We start from the raw sequence: 24660 nt of genomic DNA, 5'->3' as shown, positions 1-24660 counted from the left end.
TTTGTCTCATCAGGAAATATTGGAGGAAGTTGTAAGAGAGTTACACAAAGTGAAAGAGGAGATAATTGATGGTAAGAAAGAGAAAAATTATTATTTTTCTCATCTTTATGACTAATTTCCCGTAGATAAGATGATAGGAACTGCAGAGAGTTCCCTGGTGTTTTCAGACTTCTCTGAGCAGCTCTGATGTATATACACATTTGAAGAACAAGCATCTACCTTATCTGAGCTCTGATCGTGACATTGCGTTTACATCCATTATTTTTATGCTGTTGACGAGCATTTTCACCCCCAACCTGTGAGAAATCCACTGGCCAGTGTTTCTCACAGGTGGGAGGGTGAGAAAGGGCCTGCCCGTAGCCTGTGGCTTATCAATTTATCACAATCAGGGAGCGTGAAATCGCTTGTAACTAGCTGGCCAAACAGGTCCAGGATGAGGAGGGGACAAAGGTACCAAACTGAAAATCCTTCCCGAGCATCTTCTGTGGGCTTCCGATGCTTGAAGAGCTATTTCAGACCTTCACTCAATTACAGCTTTCCAAATAGCCACATATTTTTATAATTCATTGAAAAGTACAACAGCTGTACTAAAAGTATCAGTACTTTTTTTATAAATTGCTCTGCAATATATGACTAAATGTATTTTTCAGGGCCATTATTGAAACACACAGCAAATACCTATTTGAAGCCCGCATTAGGGCATAGAAGATGCATGTCCACACCCTGCACTCCCCATCTTAGATTCACACAGAAGGGGAAAAAGAGGAGACTGTAAAACAGCTAAAAATCCATTCCCTGTCCCCTTGCCCCAGACCCGTGTGCTCACAACACCTCGGGGCAGTTTGCAATTGAGCAGACCCTCGCCCATATGCTACCGTCCCAGCAGCTTGGCCCTCAGAGCCTCCCTAGTTCATTCCAGTGCAAAATAAGACATTCACATAAACCACGGATGCAACTTCTTAAACCAGTACTGCAGTTTGCAAGCAAACAGCTGACTGCTTACCCTTATTCATCCTTTTACCCTCCACTCATCCTTTTACCAGCGTGTACTTTCTGCAACCTCTATACTTAGCATTTTCCGTCACACTGGGTATAACATTATGCATTAACTTTTTGGTTTGGTTTTCTAGCCATACGGCAGGAGTTGAGTAGAATCAGTACAACATAATGATTGCAAAGCATTTGGACGGTACTAAGAATGCTAGGAAGATCGGATCATTTCTAAGTGTACCAAGGTCATGCAAGATGGTGAGAGAGGACACCGGCACAGTCTTTGTTCTTATACCCTTTTTATTAGCAGACTCAGCACACTTTGAAGCTTGCTGCTGCCTTGGATTTGCTTCATTTTAAAAGTCTTAATCTAAAGAATATTAAATTTTAAATTTCTGGATTTTTTAGATTTCATCTGACACTGCACATTGGATTTGTCAGCCTTTTTTGTATTTTGTATTTGCTTATTTAAATGTATTACCTTTCTTTTTAGTAGTAGATAAGAACACACGTGAACCATTTGCTTTTGATAGATGACTTCAAAGTAATTTTACTAGTAGTCTGCAATGTAAATGAAGATCCTTTGCCAACAGAAATGTATTGTGGCATCACCAGAAGAAACGGAGACATGTTAGTTGTCAGCCAACAAGTTCTTTGTCTCAGAGTTATCACAATATAAAAAAATGGTACGTCAGTGCATCACAGTATCTGTGTTCATATTGGTAATAAACTGTTTATTGTCCACATGGCCCTGCCTTTCTTTGTTTCATTCATCCCCTGAGCTCCCGCACTTTACGTCACTTGGGTTGATGACGAGAGGAACGTGACCGAGACTCCCCGTGGGGTGCCAGCTCTGCCTGGCCAGCGCCGCAGAGCACGAGGGGAGAGCCTGAGCGTGTTCCGGCTGGTGCAGTGGCAACAGCCCTGCCTTCTCTTACCGGGAGACGTGGCTCTCCCCTGCCCGGCCCTCCTCGCATTGCTGCCTGAGCACCAGCTCCCGCAGTCAGGCTGCGGCGGCCTCGGCAACTTTTTGCCAAAGTCAGTGAAGGACAGTGGCATATGGCTCTTCTCAGGCTACCATGAACTGTCCCACTGCATCTCCTGCCATCGCTGAAAAAACCCCAGGTCCCATCACCTGCACTCGTAAGGGCTTCCTGTAAATAAAAGGGAGGTATTTATGCAGAACAAGGCTACCGAAGGTATTGGGAGGATGCAGGCTGAAATCATTGGCACAGCACTGCTGAACTAAAGGCTTAAGGGGAGTCATTTGTTAGTATCTCGCATGTTTCATTTGTTAATGTTGTGCAGGTCTTCAGCTTTATTTCACGGAAAGTGAAGTCAAAGGTAGGAGTGCAGGACACCGAACAGCGCACACCCACTCATGTCTTTCAGGCCATACAATTTTTTTTCTTTAGAGCCATTCTTTCCACCAGCGCAATCTTGGAAATTTCTGCTTGACTTAGTTTGGCGCAAGCTTTGCATGGCAGTAGTCTTGATACCATCTTCTTGATAACTTTGTGCAAAAGGATTGGAGGTTGGAGTTCAGCCATTGAAATCTGTCAAATATTTTCCAAGCCCCCTGCTTTGCTTTGGGCCTTCCTGAAGATTTTGTTTTAAAAGCCAGGCTCCAGGAATGGTTTTGGGAGCAGAGCCTGGTGCAGCAGCCCCGGAGAGTCTGTGGTTGTCCCCTTGCCCATGTCCCCCGGACCTCACGGAGCACAGCGGCAGGCAGGAGGGACTGCCAGCCAGCAACAGGACACCCAGGAGAGGAGGCAGTGTGGGGTGTGCTTTGCAGTTAGTTGTAAAATGTGACGTGCTTTGGCTTGGGGAGAGTGGGGTTGTCCTTCAGCACCCTTCAAAGCAACCCAATCTGCCTTTTAGAAAAGAGTCTTTTTTCCAATGTGGTTATACTGTAGATTACATACGGGAGGAATGGAAAAAAAATTAATTTAATGCAACAGTGAGCTCCAGGCTGAGCCTGATGTCTGTTAGCTGTTTAATGCCAGTGGAAGGCAAGACACAGGTTAAACAGTGGGGTAAGATTTCCACACAGGAACTAAAGCGGCAGACGTTGATGTGCAACAGAATATGACAACGCCAGGACCAGGAGAAGAAGCCTTTCCAGTAGGAAGAACACAGACAAGCATCAGTAACAGCAAAGATTATAATGCTCTCTTGCATAAATTTCATACAGTAACTCGCGCATTTCTTGATTATAAACCCATTTAATGGCATACCTGATGATCGCAAGTACTTTTCAAAACTGCTGCCTCTCAGATGATCACAACCATTCTGTGAAACTCTCCCATAATCTTAGTTAAGCTTCAGGAAGTTGGGGCCTGGTACGGTTCACGTTTTCCCTTGGAATGTGGCATTACGCCTAAGGTCAGTAATAACCACGTTGTAATTTGGGCCGAGTGTACAGCCTGGATACGGTGTGCTGCTCTGTTAACATCAGCCACCTGCTGTAAATGAGTTTTTCTTAACTTTTTTCTTCTACCTTTGCAGGCCTTGTATAATATCAACGTAATAAGCTGAAGTTTGCACAGGGCCACTTGATAGCTGTGGGAGCAAGGTGCACGGGGGTGGAAGGGGAAGCCTGGCTGATAGGGGCAGGGGAGCAGTCCTGGCATCGCTAGCGCTTCGCTGGTTCCCAGCTTACAGCTCCAGCGACAGGGACGCGCCTGGCGGTTTATTTCCAGTAGTGGCACTGCTGGAAGATTTCCCCCTCCCAGACGCTAATTCGGTTTGTTTGTTGCCTCGGTAGAGAAGGGTGTCCCTTCATGCTGGGCTTGTTGAGCCGCTGCAACAGGGCAGGCCACAGGCATTTTACATACATAAGAGAAATCAAAGGGGGCATTAACCCTCACTCTGACCTATCATACAGCTACTTGTTCCTCCTATCTCCTCTTGCCACACGGTGCCACACGGTGAAGTCTCGATTAATTTTTAAGCGAAGAGTGTAAAACTATATATAGCCCTAATGTACTTTTAATCCAGACCCATATGCCCCGTGGTTACCAAAAAAACCCCCTTCTGCCAACATTACTGGTAGTGGCAAGGACAAGCGCCCGTGGAAAGGACAGGATCACAGCCTTCTCCAGCAGCACCCACACACGCTGAAACTCAGCTTGCACCACACATCTGCAGGCACCAGGCTTCCAGCCACTTCAAATTCCCGCTGAGATGAAGAGTGCGGAGCAGGAGGGCTGCGGGGCGGGGCTGGCCAGGCAAAGCAAGCTGGGACCGCGATGGAAATACTGATGGGAAGCAGGATAAGAAGCGGTTGCCAATTTTGGTTACCATCTGTTTACACCACAGCCTCTGTGTCAGACTAGGCTAGTAATCTATAGACCACATAGGTAACTGCATCATGGAACAGCTGAGTAGGGGAACTATTGAAAGGTCACCCACCATAGAGGAGAAGGACAATAGTCAGATTGAGGAAGGCAGCATAATCTTTATTATGGTTTTGATATTAACTTGCTAAGTCGGCCAGGAGAGTTGAGGAACAGCTTGCTAAGGACACGGGAAGTTGAGTATGTGATTGTGGCGTGCCAGCAGCACTGAAGTAAATTAACAAAAAACTGAAGCTCGCTGACGTGAGCACTGATATAAAGAAGTTAATGGAGGTTCCCACACCAAAGCCTCTTCCTTTGGGAGAACTTAAGCATGTTCTTCACTGAAGAACCAGTGAAGTCTGAAAAGTCAGAAGAATTCTCATTCTTCCTCTTCTTTTCCAGAAGCACAACCCACATACCAAAACAGTATCTGTGAATAAACTGGTATTCAGCCCCTGCATCACAAAGGATCTCACATTGCTGAGCAAACCTGGGTATTTAACGCAACTGCCAAAATCAGACAGATGAGAAAAATGGAGGAAGGGGAAATGGAGGAGGAGGAACCCAAGTTGCAGCAGGCTAGCTCAGCTACCCGGTGTGCCAGTCTAGTGCATGGACAGACTGACTCACTGGATCCAGTGCTGTAGGAAGAAGGAATGAAACTGTGTTTATTGAGGAAATCAGGCTTCCAAGGTCTAATAACATACTTGGAGGGACCAGCGAGAATGTACAATAATCCTTTTCTTTGTTACAGACATGGATTTCCAGAAGAAAACAAAAAAGTTAAACTGTTAGAGGGTTGGAGTATAAGAGGACCTTTATAGATCTCTCTATTAACCACTTAGTAAGGACAGACGTAAGTTGTCAGCTTTCCAGGGTGGAGGGAAGTTATTAGATGGCATCTGAACTCCCAACTCCCAAAATATTGTTCTGCTTGGAGAAAGGCAGGGTGATTAAGTTTTTTGATGATACAGAATTATTGAGGATAGCCAGAAGTTTATAAGTGGAGAGGACAGGCAGGAAGATTTAACTGATCCAGTGGGTAGAAATGACAGATGAAAGTTAATGTCAATAGCACAAAGTAAGACACGTAGGGAGTGAAGCAACCCCAGATCCATGTTCCAGGTATATCCCCTTAACGCCATCAGTGGGAGCTTCTATATAGCTGGAGTATCATGTGCTTCCCAAATGTCAAGTCGGTGCCCCTTGAATGCCAGAGAAAAAAGTTACAATTTTTCTGAAAGCAGTTAGTAACAAATATCACTATAAGGTCTCCATGTCTTCACTGACACATACTCCCAACTCCTATTCACAGAAAGGGGTATAATATAGCGAAGACCAAGAAAAGTGATCAGGAATATTAACAACTTTGGCAAGCAGCAATTAAAATTTTGTAATTTTAATGTAATTCCCTGAAGAACTTACAGTGAGGAAAAGGATGAGAATCATGAATACTGTTGAAAAGGTGAGCGAGAAAGGACCAGCCAGTTCCTCCAGGAGCACATCCATGCTGCTGATCAGGCAGCGAGCAGAAGACTAAAGAAAGGGTTTCTCCACGCCACAGTTCAGCTCTGCCAGTTAGCTACACTGAGTATTAGATCCTAAGAATAGAAATGCATTCCGAAAAGGTTTAGACAAAGCCCTTGAATAAAGGTCAAACAGCAGCTGCTAAAATAATGATACAAATGTATAAAAATATACACATATTCCATTGCATATCTAAAACCTCTGCTACCAGCAATTATCAGAAGGTATTAGATAAGACATTGAGCTAAAGGCACCCTTGTGTTCTCCAGAAAGTATCATTTACTACTGCGTGCCAGTCTTCCCTGCTTCCACAGTCCTGTGCATGCAGAGCATCTACACCTAATCTGGCATGAAGAGAAACCAGTCCTGAACTACACACATGCATGCTTACACACACACGCACCAAGCATTCTCCGTTGCAGACTTAGGCACACACGGCCCAGGAAGTTAATTCTAAGCCTAGACCAAAGGTTCATATAATCATAGCTCACTCTAATCTAGTTTCTCAGGGTTACATACGCAAATATCCTTTATTAAAAAGTATCAATAGCCTAAAATAGTGCATCCAATTGCTTCATTTTCACATTCATCCTCTTGGTCTAAGGAGCATGCACCAACGCTAATTCAGCACACACAAACATCCTTCTACTTCTGCATAAAACTCCAGTCATTCAAATGAACAAACAAAACACCAATGCAGCAGGCGGAGCTAGTCCGTTAGCTTTCTTTTGCCAGCTTGCATAGTCTCTTAACCCTTGAATAAGGACCAATAGCGTCATCAAACACAAAGTCCCACAGAACTCGAATCCAGGACTGGTGATGTGGGAGGTTATCGTAATATTCTGCTGCAATCTTTTTCACCTGGAAGAAGAAGAGAGAGAACGAGCTGTTTAGCTGCACAGGGTCGGGTGTGTTTCAGTCTTCACGTTCAGATCTGATAGCACAGCCATAACCTGAAGTTACTTGTTATTGCTTGTGAGCTTCTGAAGTTCAGCCAAATGAGATGTACTTAAATACATTTAGATACTTCTTAGCAGATTTCTGATGTAAGTTTTGCCTCACAATGTCAGAATTTGAAAGATGATGGATCGCTGCCTTCAGTCAGAACTATTTTCTCTCATTTCGGAGGTGGGGGGATCTCCACAATGAGATGACTAATCCACCTTATACATTGCCAAGACTCCAACACGCTGTATTTAAAGCCCTGTTTGCTACTCATAATACTCGTCTGCTGAGGGTTCCGTGTAGGAGAGAAATACCAATTGAGAAAATGCCAGACACAGCCTTGCCTACACTTCGTTTTCTTTCCTCCATTCTGCTACTGTGATACAAATCTGCGAGACGGGTTCCTCCAGCAGGCAGAGGAAATTGCAGGGGCGGTCCGTTCTCCTCAGTCTGGTGTTAAAAATGCTGCAAGATTCATTATTAGATCACAAGTCTAATAAAATTTCATCCCTGTTACAAATCCCCAAGTCTTAAGACTGTTGCCATCAGAGAAGCATTGTGCATCATTGGGGGTGGTGCTTGTAGTGGGAGTAAGGCCAGAACCAGAGGACAAAGAGGTTTCAGATCTGGCAGGTTCAGGGGACTATGGGGATTCCAAGGATTCCCAGGTTATCAGTAGTCCCTGCTCCAGCTAGATGCTCGGCTTTTTGAACACACTTATGAAGCAGCAGAGTCTGTTAACTATTGTTCCCTTGCACATAAACTGCTTGGGCATGGTTTTATTACAGCCCCACCTCCTTGACAAACAAAGCTGTATTCTAGAGTAGGCTGTCTTGCTGGACAGCTTGACTTCTCTCTTTAAAATCCCTGCAGAATTTTAAAGCCAGCTATGCTGAGCACAGCACGGACTTCCAGTGAAGAACAAAAGGGTTACACAGAAATTGCCATCTGGGAGGAGGATCTCATCAGCATCTAAGGTGTAATGGTGGAAACTTAACACAGCATTTTGACTGTGAAAAGGTAAGAATCCCAGCAAAAGTTACATTATAAACCAGTACAGCTCCCTGCTAGTTTCCTCGTTAATTCAGCTTCCTTACAGATACTTCCCTGTGAGGTAGGTTGGGTAACGTACAAGTTTCATTAAGATCTTTTACCTCTGTACCTCAGCCCCTACGCATTCCTTGTGCTCGTGGCATGGTACTGCTGCGTTGGAGGTGGAAGATTCAGTTCAGGTCTGATTGTATTCTGCCTTTCACTGAATACCTCTGACTTCCTAATAATTCCCTATATCCTGCTTTGAAGTGTTGGTCTGTACTTCAAATGTTGTTCATCTTCAATGGGATTCAGACAATATCAGCATTTCCCCTTAGAGGTATTTGTTAACGAGTGGAAGAAGGGTGATTTCCAGGCACCGGGTAAGATCTCTGGAGAAGCAAATTTAGTTCACTGTGCTCCTTCTGTAACCACAGACAGAAATAATTTAATCTGGGTTTTGTATCCTCCCTTTTCCCAGCTGGGTGAACTGAAATAGCCAGAGGATGAACGGGAGGACTACTTAGATAGTAAGCTCCCTTGACTCCCTTGAATGAAAGCCACTAATGAGGCCTTATGCAAACGCAAAGAGGGTCTCAGATACCCAGCCCCAAAAGCTTCACTCCAGCTCTGGTTTGGTCATTCCCTAGCACAGTGCTGCTTACAGACCTTCCCTCCTACCTCCATTTTAGAAGTTCTGCCTGAATTTTGACTTGGAACAGTAAGTCAGCCCTCATCTATACTAGCAAAGTTCATATGGCAAGCCTGCCATTCCCCTCTTCTCCAGAACCCCCATATATTTCTTGCCCATAGAAACAATGGTCTGAACCAGACATGTTTTCTCAGCTAGTCACATTATTCTGCAGAGCTCTTGATCATGTTAGACTCTGACCACTATGAGGGCTTCAGAAAGTCTTTCTGAGTTGCCCCTTGCCCATGGAAGCGGAGGGCTGGAGATTCACAGAAACCAATTCAGCTCCTAGGAATGTCTCAGGCAGCAGCTGTGCCCTCTGGCACCAAAGGCTAACTAAAAAGGACCCCAGTGATGAAGTAGGAAAAAATGGCTCAAAGAAGAGGCCAATAAACAGTCTGTCTATGTTCAACCCAGTAGTTTCTGCACTGTCAGCAAACAAGAGCAGCAATGTAGTCTGGGCATAGTGCTGAAGAGTTCAGGTGGACAGAACATACAGGTCTGGAAACTTGCACTTAAATATATTCCATACACATATTCTGCAGTTGTATTACAGATTTAAAATAGGCACCCAGAATACAAGTATTATTTGATAATTAAGATGATTTATCAAAATAGCCAGCAGTGAATTTTGAAGAAGATCATACACACCATATTCTGGAAGCAGGCAGCCCAGTCATGGCTGGCAAGCTGCTGGCCAGCATCAGGTGATGGAGGAGTTGCTTGTTCACCAAGCGTATCCATCTAGCATGTTCCTGCAGATTACGGTGGCAGCTCATTCTGAATGAGAAGGTCGGTATGGAAACCACAAGAGATGACCAGGGGCTCGCACTGGAGTGTGTTACCCTAGATCAGCTGCAGGACAGTGACTCACACCTACACAAAGCAGGTCTTTGCTCTGCTTGGCTTTGTGCCCAGCAGCACCTCGTGCAGGAAGGCAGGCAGCACTTGTCCCACTGGCAAGTTCCCTGTGCTCTGGGCAGGACAAATGTATGAGATGTACAGAAACAATGGAGAGGAAAAGGTGAACTGCAATAAAATATTTGTGAAAAGGAATGGGGAAAAGGGAAAATTTAATGAATGCAGTTAGAGTGAGGACTTCTGAACAGTTTTCCTATGAAAAAGACAAGGACGTTTCTTAGGTGCATGTTCCCATTTTGCTATCACATGGCAGGCAAGAATTTTAAAAGTGGCTTCTCTTTTACAGTGGATCTAAGCAAAAGTTTCCCCAACAAAACCAGCTCATCTATTGTAATTTCTTTCAGCATCTCCATATGTAAAACAAAATTATCTCCTCCTACCAGAAAAGCGGGGCAGGGGAGGGAGGGCAGAAAGTAATTGGGTTTTAATGCAGATTCCCTTTTAAATACAACATTAAACTACATCTGTTAAGTATGTTTGAGGCTGGAAGAGTCATCCTCCATGTTGCATGCTGGGTGCAGTACAAAACCTGCGGATGGCAGTTTCCAGGTAGCAAGTTTTGTAGCCAGATCATAGATCATCTCAAAGAAGATGGCACTGTGACGAAGTATTCCTAAATCCTGTGCCTGATTTCCCCCTCAAGCTCTCCATATTGCATTGGAGATTGTCCATTTGCTTCAATTCCTCCCTCCCTTCCTCCTTACAGATCTCAACTGTCTTAACTCATTGCTAGTTTGTGAATAGAAGTTATCATGGAAGGATAACAAGAGATTGCAAAGTCTGCAAGAAGCTTATTAGGCACTTGGCACCTGGTATATTGAGGCTTTTCTTCAAGTAGCTCAAGGTGATAGGTAAGAAATCACATCTTTTAGACTGAAACTTTGCTTCTGGTTTTGTGCTTGTAGAGCACAGCAACAGGACCCCAATCCTACTCCATTGTATTTGATAGGAGCAAGAGTAAAATGCAACCTAATATTTCACCGTGGCTGTTATAGACCCTTTGTCCTAGGGCTATACAGAAGCTAGAGATCCTTATGATAAGAAGCTGAAAAATTATGTTTAGAATGCTGGAAGGCATATTATGGAAGTTCCCTCTATAGTCCTTGACTGGGGGGAGCACTCAAGCTAGTCCTCCTAGCCATCACAGGGTTAATGAAATCTGCAATTCAACACCAGCACATCTACCATGTTTTCCAGTCTTGTCTGTCTAATAAATCTGGTTTCATACCATGTCTTTTCCTTTTCCCACAAGCTTAATGAGTAACTAGTTTGCCTCTGGTAATGCTGGAGCTCTTATTGCAGTTTGTAGGAAGAGTACTGGGTTCCTCCTTCTCCTGTCCCCTCTCTCCATAAGTATATTCAATCCTTCAGATAATGAAGGATGGATCTTTTTACTCATTTGGTAAACAATTTTATAGTTCTAAGGCTTCATGCAAAGACTAATCTAGTCCTAAGTCTATAGGGGTTTTTTTAGAGCAGGTCCTTCAATATAATGTTAAATTTCATGGTCTCTTGTGTAATCTCTCATTATACTAGTGGGACAAATTCTTACTGCACACTCATGTCACTCATCTTTAGTACCTATAAGCTTACAGCACAGCCTGATTCTTCCTCTTTCAAATCTGTCACACTTCTAGGGTAAAGGTCTTTCCAGTGGGAAACACATTACTCAGAACATTCTGAATGACACACCTGTAACAAAGGACAAAGCTGAATTCACTTTTCTGATAAGCAAGTGGAAGAGCCAGCTACTTTTCAAGATTAAGATCCAGTTATTCTCTGATCCTATTTCTCCCCTGCTCTCAATCATGCAGAAACCAAATAAAGATCTGTATTCCACTTTCTACTTGCCAATAATTAAAAATAAAAATAGCTATACCAAGAGGTCATCCATATTACACAATTCAACTATTAGAAGTTCAAGTGCCCGAGAGACTAGATCTGAAAAAACTAGACCTTTGCCGAGTGAAGAATTTGCTGGGAGGTTAAGCAGAGGAGAGTGAGGGGAGGTTTCTATCGCTACCTGTTATGAAGTTCAAACTTTAAAGCTATCCAGAGAGGATCTGTCCCCTTATATCCTTCCACCAAAGAGGCAGAGAATTTTTCTTCTCAAATTTGCAGAAAAGAATAACCAACTTGTTTTAATGGACAAGGGATTTTCTATAGTAGATTTTCACTTGTAATTGATCACTCGTAAAAGACTCAAAGTTTTCCATAGAGTTCTGTCAGGCAACAACGATTGATTGACAAGCCTCGTATCTCCTCCACCAGCAGTGCAAGTCTCAGTTGCCCAAGAGCTAGAAACACATGAACACAAGCCCATGAAATTCAACTAATAACTCTATCCTCTTTACACAGGAGGGCAGACACTTCCAGCTGCTGCACTGCCTTGAGGAATTAGGCTGAACTATTTGTGGTGTGGGTGGGGAAGAGCTTTTCAGGTCTCAATCAGGTCTGGAGCAACAGTCCCAGCAAGTTCAATTAGTCACTCACCTGCCTCGTGTAAGATACAGAGCTAACCTCCTTCTCTTCTTCTATTTACATTTCAGTAATCTAAGTATCTAAGCCTATCTAACAAGTTTGAACATTTGAAACTAAAGCTAAACTCATGCTCTTCCCAGCTGAGCTATCGGGTGTATTGGCAATGGGAGTGCCTGACAGGAGAACTTCACCTGTGAACGTGGGCTGCTTTACCAGCTGCTCTGAACCCACCAGGAATGGGCAGCTTCTCCAGGACAGAACTTCAGCAGTAAAGGAGGTGTGTTAAAACACAACTGCAGGCTAGGTAGAGGCTCTCCACGCTCTTCTACACCACAAGAAACTCTCCTCTTGTTTTGAACCTCCTCTCAGACAGCGTTTCTGTGATGAACAACATTAACTCATAAAGCAGGCTTTGCCTGGATATACCACTGTAAAAGTTGTGCGTGTTATGCAGTAGTGGGGAGGTCACAGCTCCTGAACCTGATTCCTCAGCTCTACCTCCGCCTCATGAGGATGTTGCAGTAGTAGCCGCCAACTTTGCATCAGACCAGAGACAGAAGATGTTTCCTTCCTACTATGCCAGAGGATTTGTATGTAAGAGTAAGTACTTCGAAGTCACGTACCCCTAACACTGTGAGCACCTGCTGAGGAACCCTTGTATTAAAACCCAGGAGAGCAGCTACATACCTGGAGGGAGATTGAAAACCATTCCTAGACACCTGGGCTTTGCAAATTTGATTCCCACAACTGATAAAACATAAACAAAAAGGAGCTTGACTTTCAAAAGAGGAAAGCCACAGCACTTTCCCAATGACAGATCAAGTATCCTGTTTCTGTGGGTGGGGCAGCAGAGCTAAAACAAGTCATGTAGAGTGGGGCTTTATTTTCTAGTGCTGTTTGTGTCAGGCTGGAACATGCCCCAGTACTTATGTCATCTCAAAAATAGGAAGACTTTTGTTTGATGTTAATCAAGCAATATAGTTAGCAGATTGATCATTAAACAAATTCCAAGTCGTAACTGCCACCTGCCTCACTTTAGATGGGCCTTTAAACTTTCAAAGAGACAAAACCTGGTGGCTGAGGGAAGAAAACGGAGAAATTTAGACCATTGTTGGAGGATTTTATCATGCAAAAAGTATTCCTCAAGGCCTCTGAGGGTCAGATGTTCTTGTTTCCATCAAATAAACTAAATATTACAGCAGCTTGGCAGCCATTTTTCTCAATCTCCTGCTTAAAATGGAAGAATTCAAAACAAATCCAAAAAGCTTTCTTTTTTCTTTTTTTTTTTTCTTTTAAAAATTGATCCGTTGCTATGATTTGGAGTGATTTCTTTGAGACAGTTTAGCAGCTTTTATAAAAATCCAATTCACTCATGCTCATGCCATACTTACCATTGGCAATCTGCATCCGGGAATGCTGGGGAAGTCGTGGTGCTCCATGTGGTAGCCTACATTAAAGGTGAGCCAGTTCAGAGGTCCATAATAAGAGTATGTCTCATACCCTTTTAAGAACATGTAGTGTTCTGCTATGAAGTGCCCAGAAATGGGATGTACGCCCATGCAAAGAATCGTACCTGCTATTAAGTAAATAATAGGTTTGAGCCCCCAAAGGTAGTAAATTGTAAGGTCTATAGAAAACTGGACGAGAGCGTTAAAAATTTCCATCCGTGTAATTGCTTTGGGGTTCACATACAGTGGTCTCAGACTATAGAACAGCGGCTGGAGGAAAAGCCAAAGCAGTTTCCGAAGTGGTGTGCAGAAGAACCAACCCTCAAAGTCTGTGGGAACGTCCACATCCAGGCTATCCCCACCAAGGTACCGATGATGGTCAATGTGGTACTTCTTGAAGGAGGCAGAATAAGGGATGCCAATCGGCAAGTTGGCAAAGACTGCAAACCATCGGTTCCACTTGGCCTGCTTATTCCCAAAGGCGACGTTGTGTGAAATATCATGGATGGCTAGGGTCAGTGAATGGTTGATGCAACCCCCAAAACCATAAGCCCAGAAGAAAATCCATTTCCAAGATAAGTCTTTCACCAGGTAGCATGCTAGAAACTGCATGAAAACCATTCCAGATACAATCCACTTTAAATGTGGATCTGGTCCCATCAGAGTCTTGATCTCTGGATATTTTGCTAAAGAGAAAAATGCAGAGAAAAATCTCATTAGATCACAGTTAAGTAAACATAATCACCACTGGGACTCTCTATTTTTATCACCCTATGTTTGAGGCCCTACTTTTAGAAAATGGCAATTCCAAAGTACGGTTGCCACTACAGTGAGAGCTTTACTAATATACGGGTTCCATTCTCACTTCCAGCAACATGTCCAATTATGATTGACATATAGAGAGATATATAGACATATAAAAAAAAAAATTACCCTGATGGTCAATATGTGGCATGATATGCCTTCACAACGATGAGTACTGCTTCACAATGATGAGTATTAGTATGCCAAAACCCACCAGATTTAAGCTCTAAGAAGCACCTTCTGTGGAGTTTTTAATTTCCTTTTTTACTTTGCCGAGTCCAGATGCTATTTTCCACAAAAGGGATGCAACTGCCTTCTTTGTAGCCCTTTTCATACTGTTGCTTCAGACATACTAGCAGAGGAAAGAGGGCTGAGCAACAGGCTTGCCAGGTTTTGCTCTGTGGTTAGATGACAAATGTAGCATTAAAAAAAAAATTCCTAAGTATTTGAGTGTTCATCAGTGCTTACAACATGTACAACTCTTTACACATGGTAACATTACCAGAAAGTCAGCAATATTATCAGGAATTTGTAAGACAGAAATTTTTTCTCTATTCCCATTAATTAGCCTGTTTCCAAGTCACATACCAAAACCAGGCATGAAAGTCACATAGATAATCACACAACAGCTTCATGCAGCCTCACAAATACTGCAATACAGCATCAGAGAGACATGGGCTAAGCTTGCCAGGTCTGACTTGTGTTAGGCCAGGACCAGCTTGCTGATCTTTGGTTCTACTGGCCATTCATTTGTCCTTTTAAGAAAAAGAAAATACACAGAAGTACAGCTTATCTTCTAGGTGCTGTTCATTGCTTCAGGTCTCTTCTTTACAAACCCACACTTGTCACTTCCAGTATTAACTTGCACATGAATTTTTTCACTGTTTTATGGCTTTTACCCACCTACTGGCCTCCCTCCTTTAACTCATACTCTGCATTTCTCAATAATTACAGCTTACACAGATAAGACTGTAAGACAAGTCAATCATTCTGAACCCTGAGGTTACACAGTGTGTCCCTGTAAGTTTAATAGGCCCATTTTATGAATATAAAAGTAAATATCATCTGACTGTCACAGTATAATACCAATGCAATAAAATCAGATTATAATGATTTGCAATCATGCAGCTGTATATACTATAAACAAACGCTGGAGACAATACACGTAACTTCATGTGACCTTGCAAGCAGTGGCAGGTACTGAGTGCAGGACGCAGAGAAGGTTTTTTATAGAAGTGAACCCTGAGAAGTTTGCAGAAGCTCAGAGAGATGAAGCACTACTTAAAGCAGCAGGTTGATGTGGTCATGCCCTGCAACTCTTCCAACAACTTTTGAGCCTGTTGACCAACTTCAGCCCAGTTTGACAGAGGTTAGAGACTATAAAGATTAGACAAGTGCTGTGAAAGATGACAAGAAAAGAGATATTCTCAATTCTTCCTCTTGTGAAGATGAGGGGGCAAAAATCACCATGAGGAGATGTCGTGGTTTAACCCCAGCTGGCAAGTAAGCACCACACAGCTGCTCACTCACTCCCCCCCACCCAGGAGGGATGGGGGAGAGAATTGGGGGGAAAAAAGTAAAACTCATGGGTTGAGATAAAGACAGTTTAATAGGACAGAAAAAGAAGGGAAAATACTACTACTACTAATAATAATAGAATATACAAAACAAGTGATGCACAATACAATTGCTCACCACTTGCTGATGGATGCCCAGCCAATCCCTGAGCTGCAGTACTCCCCCAGCCAACTCCCCCCAGTTTATATACTGGGCATGACGTCACAAGGTATGGAATACCCCTTTGGCTCATTTGGGTCAGCTGTCCTTGCTGCGTTCCCTCCCAGTTTCTTGTGCGCTCCCAGCTTCCGCTGGCAGGGCAGTTTGAAACACTGAAAAGTCCTTGACTTAGTATAAACAGTGCTTAGCAACAACTAAAACATCAGTGTGTTATCAACATTATTCGCATCCTAAATCCAAAACACAGCACTATACCAGCTACTAAAAAGAAAATTAGCTTTATTCCAGCCGAAACCAGGACAGGAGTATTCAGACAAGAGAGAGATTTTCTCAGTGGTGGGGAAGCTCTAGTAAAAGATCATGTCTTTCTGAAGTCAGCCAAACTTTTTGATAAAAATCTCTGGAAAGCCCAGGGGGGGTTGTTTTGCTGTTTTGGTTTTGTCCTTGTTTTCACAGTTTTTGAAATTATGGTTTTCACACTAGAAATGCTAACGTGCTCAAAATCGTTCTCTGGTACCTAGACAGGTAAAAGGCTTTTTTACACAAAGTGCTGGGATATCCACTCTAAAGAATAACTTGATATAATGACCTGGTCAGAAAATCTATTACATAAATACAATTTTATGTAGCTTAATGTCCTGCTTAGGGGCATCTGTCCAACACCCAGAAAACCCTTTAATAAATCAAGACACTTCAAATTTTCAGTCATGCAGTTAGTAGAGATGAGTTACTGCAGTCAACAAAAGAGATGAAGAAATGTAAAACAACCAAATCTGTTCCTCAGCCTGGTCAAATTGAGGCCACTTTGACCAGGAAAAAAAAGTTTTAATGGGATGGGAAAATGACTAAGAGATGCTTTATATCGTAGTTTGAGAACAATGAACGTTTTCGACCTATTTCTTTTTGTGGCAGCTAACAAGGATTGCAGATTACATTTAAGAGGTTTCAGAGTAGTAACTGCCAACTGGCAGCAACAGTGTCTGCAAGCAGCAATGCAGGTAGATTGCATTTGTGGCAGGTGACAGCTATTAAGTAACTTGCTAGGGTTTAATATTAAATTCAACACATGATTAACTCCTCTCCAACAGCAAATCTTTGCATACTAGTTAAACCACAATACTGTGTCTGTTTATCATTAATACTGATAAGCCCTTCCCACTTCCATGGGATATAGAAACCTCGGGGAGGCTGACAGGTGGGACTGCTAGGCTCACTGGAGGCTAAAAGCCTCGCTGGCACAGTAGCCTGTCAGAGACCGTTTGGTTCAGGAGCACTTCACGTGCAAAATGTTGAATGCTGACCCTTTCAAAACTTGAGGCCAAGCACTTTTCAGTGAGACACACTTAATCTCAGATTAAGCGATCCTGATGACAGAAGTTTATCTATAATGTGCTGACGCAAAGATGTAACAACATAAACATGTATCTCATTTTTCCCTCGTGTTCATACCTTGCAGTTAGCTGAAGGAATGCTAGTAAGGCAAAATAGAGCACTTACAGTTGAAAAACCTGGACAACCCTGTCAGGCTGCTGTGACAAGTGTCCGTAGGCGCTGCGCAAACCAGACATCAGCCATCTGCACATCCCAAAGGCAACAGAGAATCAGAGACAGGGCTATTGTGCAGTGCTGAACCAGGAGCCATGAAGGACTATCAGGCCTGTGGCAACCACACAATAAAGACACCTACTCTCCACTCTTGAGACTGTTAGAGTTTCACACTACGAGGCATCTGAGCGGAGATTTTCATCATGCTGCTCTTTCCTGAATTGCTTCCATTTTGGTCTTCCTGAGCACTTTTCCATTATAAAAATGATGAGCTTCTATATGGCCAGAGTCCATTGCTTCCCAACAAGCACTGGGTCAGGGCTAATACATGACAATGGGCATAAAATGTAATCTATACTGAGCTCTGTTATGCACAATCATGGCATGGAGGGGGCACAGGAACAGAAGAAAAAAAAAAACCCAAATCATCATTCAGCCCTTCTAGATAACGTCTTCCGTCCACCCCTCCCTTATGTGACCACATGGGACCAGGATTTGCCCTTTAGAGTACAACGGGACCAGGACAGTTCCAGCTACTCTGATGTCTCCACAGCACATTCTCCAGCCTCCAGGTTATTGAGAAAGTCTGTTAGCTCAGCCCAGCAGACAGCTTATCCATATGCACTGCTTCTAGTTGTCCAGACTGAGCCAATGTACTGGCATTTGGAGTGTGGGGATACTGGTGTAGATGTACAGCAGTGCAGAAGCATGACTTTTCTGTCTCCAAGGTCAGCACACTGCAAAGGCAGTGCAGGCGCTTTAGTACAGTGGGTAGATGTAGTTAATTCTGCCCAGCCAGCTCCATGGTCTCTATACCATTACCTCAGAGCAGCTGAAATCTGTACGACGACGATGAAAGACAGCATTTCCCACTTGTACAACAGTGTGGATGAAAGAACAGCAGTCAAGAGAGAACAAAAGCTGCAAGTATACTTTCAGAAGCGTTCAAGATTCTGAAACAACTCATTTACTGAATTAATGTTTCACAGAGATCACTCCACTGGTGTGTGCAAGCATCAGTCACCTTTCTAGAGGCATGCCTCACTCTGAAACACTACAGGCAAATTACTCTGACTACACTTTTTTTGCCCTGATGTTCCTCTCTGGAGATCCAGGAGCACTCGCCATAGCCCTACAGTGATCCTCAGTTAGGGTTGGAGTAATTGTTCCTGGAGAAGCCGTCAGTCGCTAGGTCCTGGTGTTCCTTGTCCTCAGGAGACAGTAAATATCTTGTTCTAAACCCTCATTCATCCTCTATTCCCACTGACAATGTTCCTGAGATGACTCAGGAGAGACCCAGTTAGACCTCAGTGATGGCACCAGACAATTTCTCATTGATGTGACACCACATACTTAGCACTTGCACGTTTTGGCATACATGGGATTTGGATGCGGGCAAGAGCAGGAGCTGTCCACAAACACAGAGGTGATAGAGGTTTAAAGGAGCAGCAGCCCTGCCCACATCCATGAGAAGCTAGTAGTAACAAAAGAATAAATTGAATTTCTTCATCTTCTTTTATTTTGACCACAAGTGCAGCATACAGGTATAGTCAAAGTGGAGATACTATCAGTATAAGACTTTCGGAAGGCCTGTTAAAGAGAAAGGGCGGAAAAAAAAAACAATCTCCGTGATGCTGCTGTCCTGGACTATGTTCTATCAACTGTGAGTCCCTGCCAGAACAAATAAGAGACACCAGGCACAGGACGTTAGCTTCAGTACCCCGTGCCCTATGCTGGAGCTGGTGTTTGTACCAAAAAAAAAAAAAAAAAAAAAGAAGTCTGTTTGCTGACACGATAGTGTTTTGCCTTTTAGCAGCTCAGCTCATGAACATGCTCATAAACAGCACAGCGCACTTGAGCCCTCAGCACAGGAAAGACATGGACCTGTTGGAGCAGGTCCAGAGGAGGGACACAAAAATGATCAGAGGGATGGAACACCTCTTCCATGAAGAAAGGCTGAGAGAGTTGGGGTTGTTCAGCCTGGAGAAGAGAAGGCTCCAGGGACACCTTATTGCAGCCTTTCAATACTTAAAGGGAGCTTATAAGAAAGATGGGAACAGACCTGTTAGTAGGGCCTGTTGCGATAGGACAAGGGGTAATGGTTTTAAACTAAAAGAGAGTAGATTCAGACTAGATATAAGGAATAAATATAATGGTGGTGAAACACTGGCACAGGTCACCCGGAGAGGTGGTAGGTGCCCCATCCCTGGAAACATTCAAGGTCAGGTTGGACGGGGCTCTGAGCAACCTGATCTAGTTGAAGATGTCCCTGCTCATTGCAGGGGGTTGGACTAGATGACCTTTAAAGGTCCCTTCCAACCCAAACCATTCTATGATTAATTCAAACCATACATGAGCCAGGACACAAGTAGGACACACGCAGAGGACAACATACATGACAAAAGCTTCTGGCTTTGCACAGTCTCCTGCCCCCTCCAGTATGCAAACTAATAAGAAACCTTTATGGCCCAACTAACTACACTGAAGTTTTATATATCCATTGTGCAAAGACAAGGGTCTTAATGTTGTGTTTGCCACCCACAAGCTCCTAAATTGGTTTGTGCTAGCTCGTCCAAGGGAGCTGGGTCACCCAGAAGCGGCCACCAGAGGCAAAGCACCACAATAGTGGCACATTGCCCGTGTGGACAGAGATGGATGATGTCAGCACATCACTACGACAGCAGCTATGACCTGTTTATTCATGCTTGTTTACTAGCTGGTTCAGAGTAAAGGGATGTAGGAATGCTAGAAAGAGGGCTTCCGGCTCCCTCTGAAAAAAACCTGCAACGTGGAGTAAACTGAAGCCTTCAGTTGCACTTAATACATTTTCAGCACAAGCTCCTAAACCAGTGACTTTCTGCTCATGTGATTTATTTTATAGGTGATCCCCACAGGGAACTGGCATGAGCACTGAGATCGCAGCTATTCTGAATGTGCTCATCAGAGAACATGCACATCAGTGGCAGCACTGTGCCCACGTACCGCAGCATAAAGGGGAAACAAACTCATAGTTTCTTTGCCAGAAGCATGTGTAATTCAGAGCTTTGATTTAAGCTAAGGAGATACACATCTTGCACATTTCAGCAGGTACAATTTATCAGAATTTTCATAAATGTGAGGTTTAAATAGGCAACAGAAGAGTCAGCTGGAAGAAATAGCAGACTAATCTCTAAATAAGCGAGCAGAGCTGGAAGCTATTATACTCAAATAGGCTAAATGCTAAAATAAAATGGATTTTGGCTTTTTTATTTAGTTCTACCTTCACCCTGCCCCCACCCCCCCCCCCCCCCCAGGCTAACGTCTCAGTCTTTCTATAGGATAAAGCACGTATAAAACACTTGCACCATCTCCACTCCAAAATAACTTGCCAAAGAACCAACTATATAATTATTAATTATTCTTGGATGTTAGATCATATTCAGACACTCCTAGCCTACCCTGAGCAACACTGATTCAGCCCTCATCTTCAGCAGCAAACAAGTGCTTCCCTAAGGATCCTGTGAGGCAAGACGTTTTCTGACAAACCTACAGTAATTTTACAAAGTTAGATCTGACCCACAGCACAAGTAAGATCTCATTCTTTCCATCCCACAACAAATTGCTCATTACTTGCATTTGGAAAACTGTTTGCAGGTGAAATGACCATTCATTGTGTGCTTATGGTGTTACCAGCAATTGAGCAATGATTTTTTCATCTTCTCTCAAGAATGAAAAACCACCGACACTTCCCACTGTGCAAGACCATAGCTCTCCAAGTGTTTCAATCCAACAGACCCTTACTGCCACTGAAGTAGAAATCTTATTTCTACTAGAAGTAGATATCCCCTTTACATTACACCCTACATTATTTCTCCCTCCAACAGCATTTGTATAACTATACAGCAAGGCTAAGCAGATCCAGATGAAAAAACTGTTCCATCAGGCTAGTTTTTAGCCAGGTCTTTCCCTAACACAGCTCACTGCAGCATTACACAAATCTCAGTCCTGACACGAGGCAGTAACAGGCTTTTCATAAACAAGAGGGTGAGAGAACAGCAATGAAACAATTCAATTTCATAAACTGAAGGGCGTGAATAATGTGTTCAGGAACACAAATAATGTGATCAGGGTCGAAGTGCCAGCTTGGCAAGAGATCTCCACGGTAACTTAGAAGCAGTTGGCACCAAGACAGTACCAAGCACAAGCTACATTTTAATACCTAGAGTCTGAGAGCAAGATACTACAAAGAAGTAAGAGAGAAAGTATCATCCCTCCCTTGCACAAAACGTCGATCTATTTGCTGGTATAATTATAGCCATTAGGAATCACATCCCTAGTAGGTTCATCTAGTGCAACAGTGTCCTGCCATAAGCCAGCTTCCAGTCAGCCCAGTTGATACACACAGCTCATAGCTCTGCTGCTCAACTGGAACTGGTTGCCCAGAGAAGTTGTGGATGCCCCATCCCTGGAAGTGTTCAAGGTCAGGTTAGACAGGGCTTTGAGCAACCTGAGCTAGTGAAATATGTCCCTGCTCATGGTAGGGGGATTGGACTCACAGAGTTATCATTCAGACATATTGTCACTGACTACAAAAGTCTTATAGACACCTGGGCTACTAACTCTCAAGTCAGGACATACAACTTTGTGACAGTTGCTCTATAGGAACATATTGGGGCAACGGCCCAAGGAAACACCACTTATGTAGAAAGAAACTGCTTATGTGTTTGACAGTTTGTCCATATTTCTTTTCCTAATGGATAATTTCAATTTGCACTTAAATCCAAGTAGTCGTGCCTGAGAGAGACCAACATTTCAAAAAGCTGCAGCCTAAGCAGAAAACAATCAAGTTCCAGTGCTTAGCAACTAAATCATTAACCTATTGGGAGGAAAATGCTCCCTTTACCAGCATGGAATGCTGTCCCCAAGGCATTGCTATATACAAAAACATAAAATACATGGATATTTACAGAAATTTGTTCATACGTATGTGAGATTCTTACAGTGCACTCCAGCTCAATAGACACTAGACACTTTGGTAAGTACATACTCTAGATACCAGGGGTTTGCTGACCCTCAGGCTTTGAATAATACAGTGGTGATCATTATAGCAATATCATCTGGTATACCATGATAGTTTCAATAACTTTTGGTAATATTTTGGTATTCATGACACTAGTTTCATGATCCGTTCTGCCTTGTCAGACACAGACGCAGATTGTTGTGCCCACATCTTCCATGTCTCTCTTTCCATGTTGTATTTCTCTATGCCCTTCCTTCTGCTCCCACAGCTGGGGCAGGGGGAGCTGCGAGGAAGGAGATGGACCTTGACTCCAATTGCTTGTTCTGAACCCAAAGAGAGTGGGGGCAAAACCTCTGCAAGTATGCAGTTGAAAGGTCCTAAAAAGAGTTCACTGCAGCAAGGGTAAGGCAGTCCAACCACTCCAGTACCTCCTTAGAATACAACTTCCATCATGGTTTGCAGTCCCCACTCTATAGCAAGATCAGGAAAGCAAGAGATTAGCAAGGGGAGAGACCCACCATACACACTCCTACCCGTAGCTCACCAAAACATAGTCCCCTTGACTGAAAGAATGAGTAGTAGCATGACACTAAGAAGCATCATTTTATATAATGACATCATTTGACTCTCTATCATGATTACATAGCAAAATAATTATTATTTTCCTGGATATAATTCAAACCTGGACCAGGATATTCCACCACCACAGCTATACCGGAAATGTTTTTGTAATTTAGATTAATCTTGGATTAATCTGTTAGTTTGTGGAGGAGTTAAGAAACTACACCCCAATATCATAGACCCTGTGCAGCACCTCAGCCACAAGCTCCAGTGCCTTCCTTCATAAAAGATCTTTAACAACTTTATCCTACTCATTAGAGGGAAGAAAAACCGCAACCGAACAACCCAAATAAAAACAGCAAAAGAAAAAAAAATTCTTCTTTATTAATAAAATGTTGAAAACATATTTTCAGGAGATACGCAACAATATTCTGCAACGACTCCGAACTTTTAGTTCTTCTCAGAAACTATCTTCAGAAAAACCCAACCCCCCAAACCAAAAGCAAAAACCTCCCATCCCAACACACTCGTGTACGCAGGTAAACGCCGGCTGTACAGCACAAGAGCGTACCTGGTCCCTGACAAGCAGCGGGGACTTTCTGTGGTTCTCTCGCAAACGCTCACCCACATCCTCATTTATTTTATTGCACTACCAAGACGCTGGGAAAACGTGCCTGCAGGCGGACTCCCAGCCACCCCCCGCACCGTGCAGACCCGGGAGCGCGGCCGCCCACCGCCCGTCCCGCCCGGTCCCCCCCGCCGCTGCCGCCAGCCCGGGGCGCGGGGCGGGGCGGCGCGGTGCGGGGCGTGCGGACGTTGGACGCTGCCCTGGCCGCAGGTGCGGTGGATCGCCCCGCCATGTCACCCCGCCGCCCCTGTGACCCAGCCGGGTGCGGCAGGGCTCCGTTCGGCCGCCGGCGGCCCCGCCGTGCCTCTCCGCTGCCTCCAGAAGGCGAGCCTGCGCCGGGAGCCTCGGGGAGAGCAGCACCCCCCGGGGAAAACACCCCGCCGAGCCCACCGGGCCGCAGCCCCCGCTCTCCGCGGCCCGGCCAGTGCCCCGAGCCGCTCTCGGCACCGACATCGGCGGACCCGGCGCGGGAGCCCCGCTCCGCCCGCCCCTCCCCGTCCAGGGGAGCGATCCAGCCCGGCCGCCCGCCCCGACGGCGGCCGCTTTCCGAGCGCCTCGACGTACCCAGGATCTCCTTCCTGCGCTGCGTGTGGGGCTGCTCCGTGTAGACCCACTCGAAGTCCTCGCGGGTGACACGGTTACCCATGGCTCCCGCTGCGCTCCGCGCCGCTCCGCGCCGCCCTTATAGCTCCGCGCCCGGCGGAGGGGCGGCCCCGCCCGCCTCCTGCCTCCGCCCGCCTCTCGCCTCCGGCGGGCACCGGCGCTGCGCCCCGGCGGGGCGGCCGCGGGGGGAGCCTCGGGTGTGCGTGGGACGGGGGGGGAGCTGCGCGGCTCCGCTCGGGTGTGCGGGGAGCTGGGGGAGCTGCAGAGCCCCTCTGGGGTGTGCAGGGAGGGGCCGGGGGGACAGAGCGTGCCCGGGGGCAGGAGACGGAGGGCCACCTTGCTGTAGGGGTCTCGAAGGGGCGTGGGGTGGGCCGTGGTTCGCAGGGCAGCAGGATCGCCGTCGCGCT

The 24660-nt window shown here is 44.7% G+C and overlaps 2 protein-coding genes across 10 annotated transcripts in view; one reads left to right on the top strand and one right to left on the bottom strand.

The window, feature by feature from the left end:
* Positions 1 to 1738, top strand: part of EVL (Enah/Vasp-like) — a 155453-nt gene extending 153715 nt beyond the window's left edge. For 5 of the 7 annotated variants that reach the window (XM_030041116.1, XM_030041091.1, XM_030041124.2 and 2 more), the window contains 2 exons: positions 14 to 71; positions 1131 to 1738. In XM_030041116.1, coding sequence (XP_029896976.1) covers positions 14 to 71; positions 1131 to 1168 — 96 coding nt within the window. In that variant the 3' untranslated portion in view covers positions 1169 to 1738. The remainder of the gene's footprint in view (positions 1 to 13; positions 72 to 1130) is intronic. The other 2 variants (XM_041118546.1, XM_041118547.1) reach the window with 1 other exon arrangement.
* Positions 1739 to 4404: 2666 nt separating this feature from the next.
* Positions 4405 to 24302, bottom strand: DEGS2 (delta 4-desaturase, sphingolipid 2). Of its 3 annotated transcripts, none has more exons than XM_030041149.2 (3): positions 24215 to 24302; positions 13320 to 14062; positions 4405 to 6719 (listed from the first exon to the last, which is right to left on the bottom strand). In XM_030041149.2, the coding sequence occupies exons 1-3, from the start codon at positions 24294 to 24296 to the stop codon at positions 6576 to 6578; spliced, it is 969 nt and encodes a 322-aa protein (XP_029897009.1). In that variant the 5' UTR covers positions 24297 to 24302; the 3' UTR covers positions 4405 to 6575. The 3 variants fall into 3 exon arrangements, with proteins under 3 accessions (XP_029897009.1, XP_040974483.1, XP_040974486.1); XM_041118549.1 differs by lacking the exon at positions 24215 to 24302 and adding an exon at positions 14310 to 14397; XM_041118552.1 differs by lacking the exon at positions 4405 to 6719 and adding an exon at positions 9310 to 9515 and having other exon boundaries at positions 13321 to 14062.
* Positions 24303 to 24660: the final 358 nt, after the last annotated feature.

This window comes from Aquila chrysaetos, chromosome 2 (assembly GCF_900496995.4).
Source record: "Aquila chrysaetos chrysaetos chromosome 2, bAquChr1.4, whole genome shotgun sequence".
Classification (NCBI taxonomy): Eukaryota; Metazoa; Chordata; class Aves; order Accipitriformes; family Accipitridae; genus Aquila; species Aquila chrysaetos.
The sequence above is the reverse complement of the archived record's forward strand: the minus strand, read 5'-3'. Positions and strand labels throughout refer to the sequence as shown.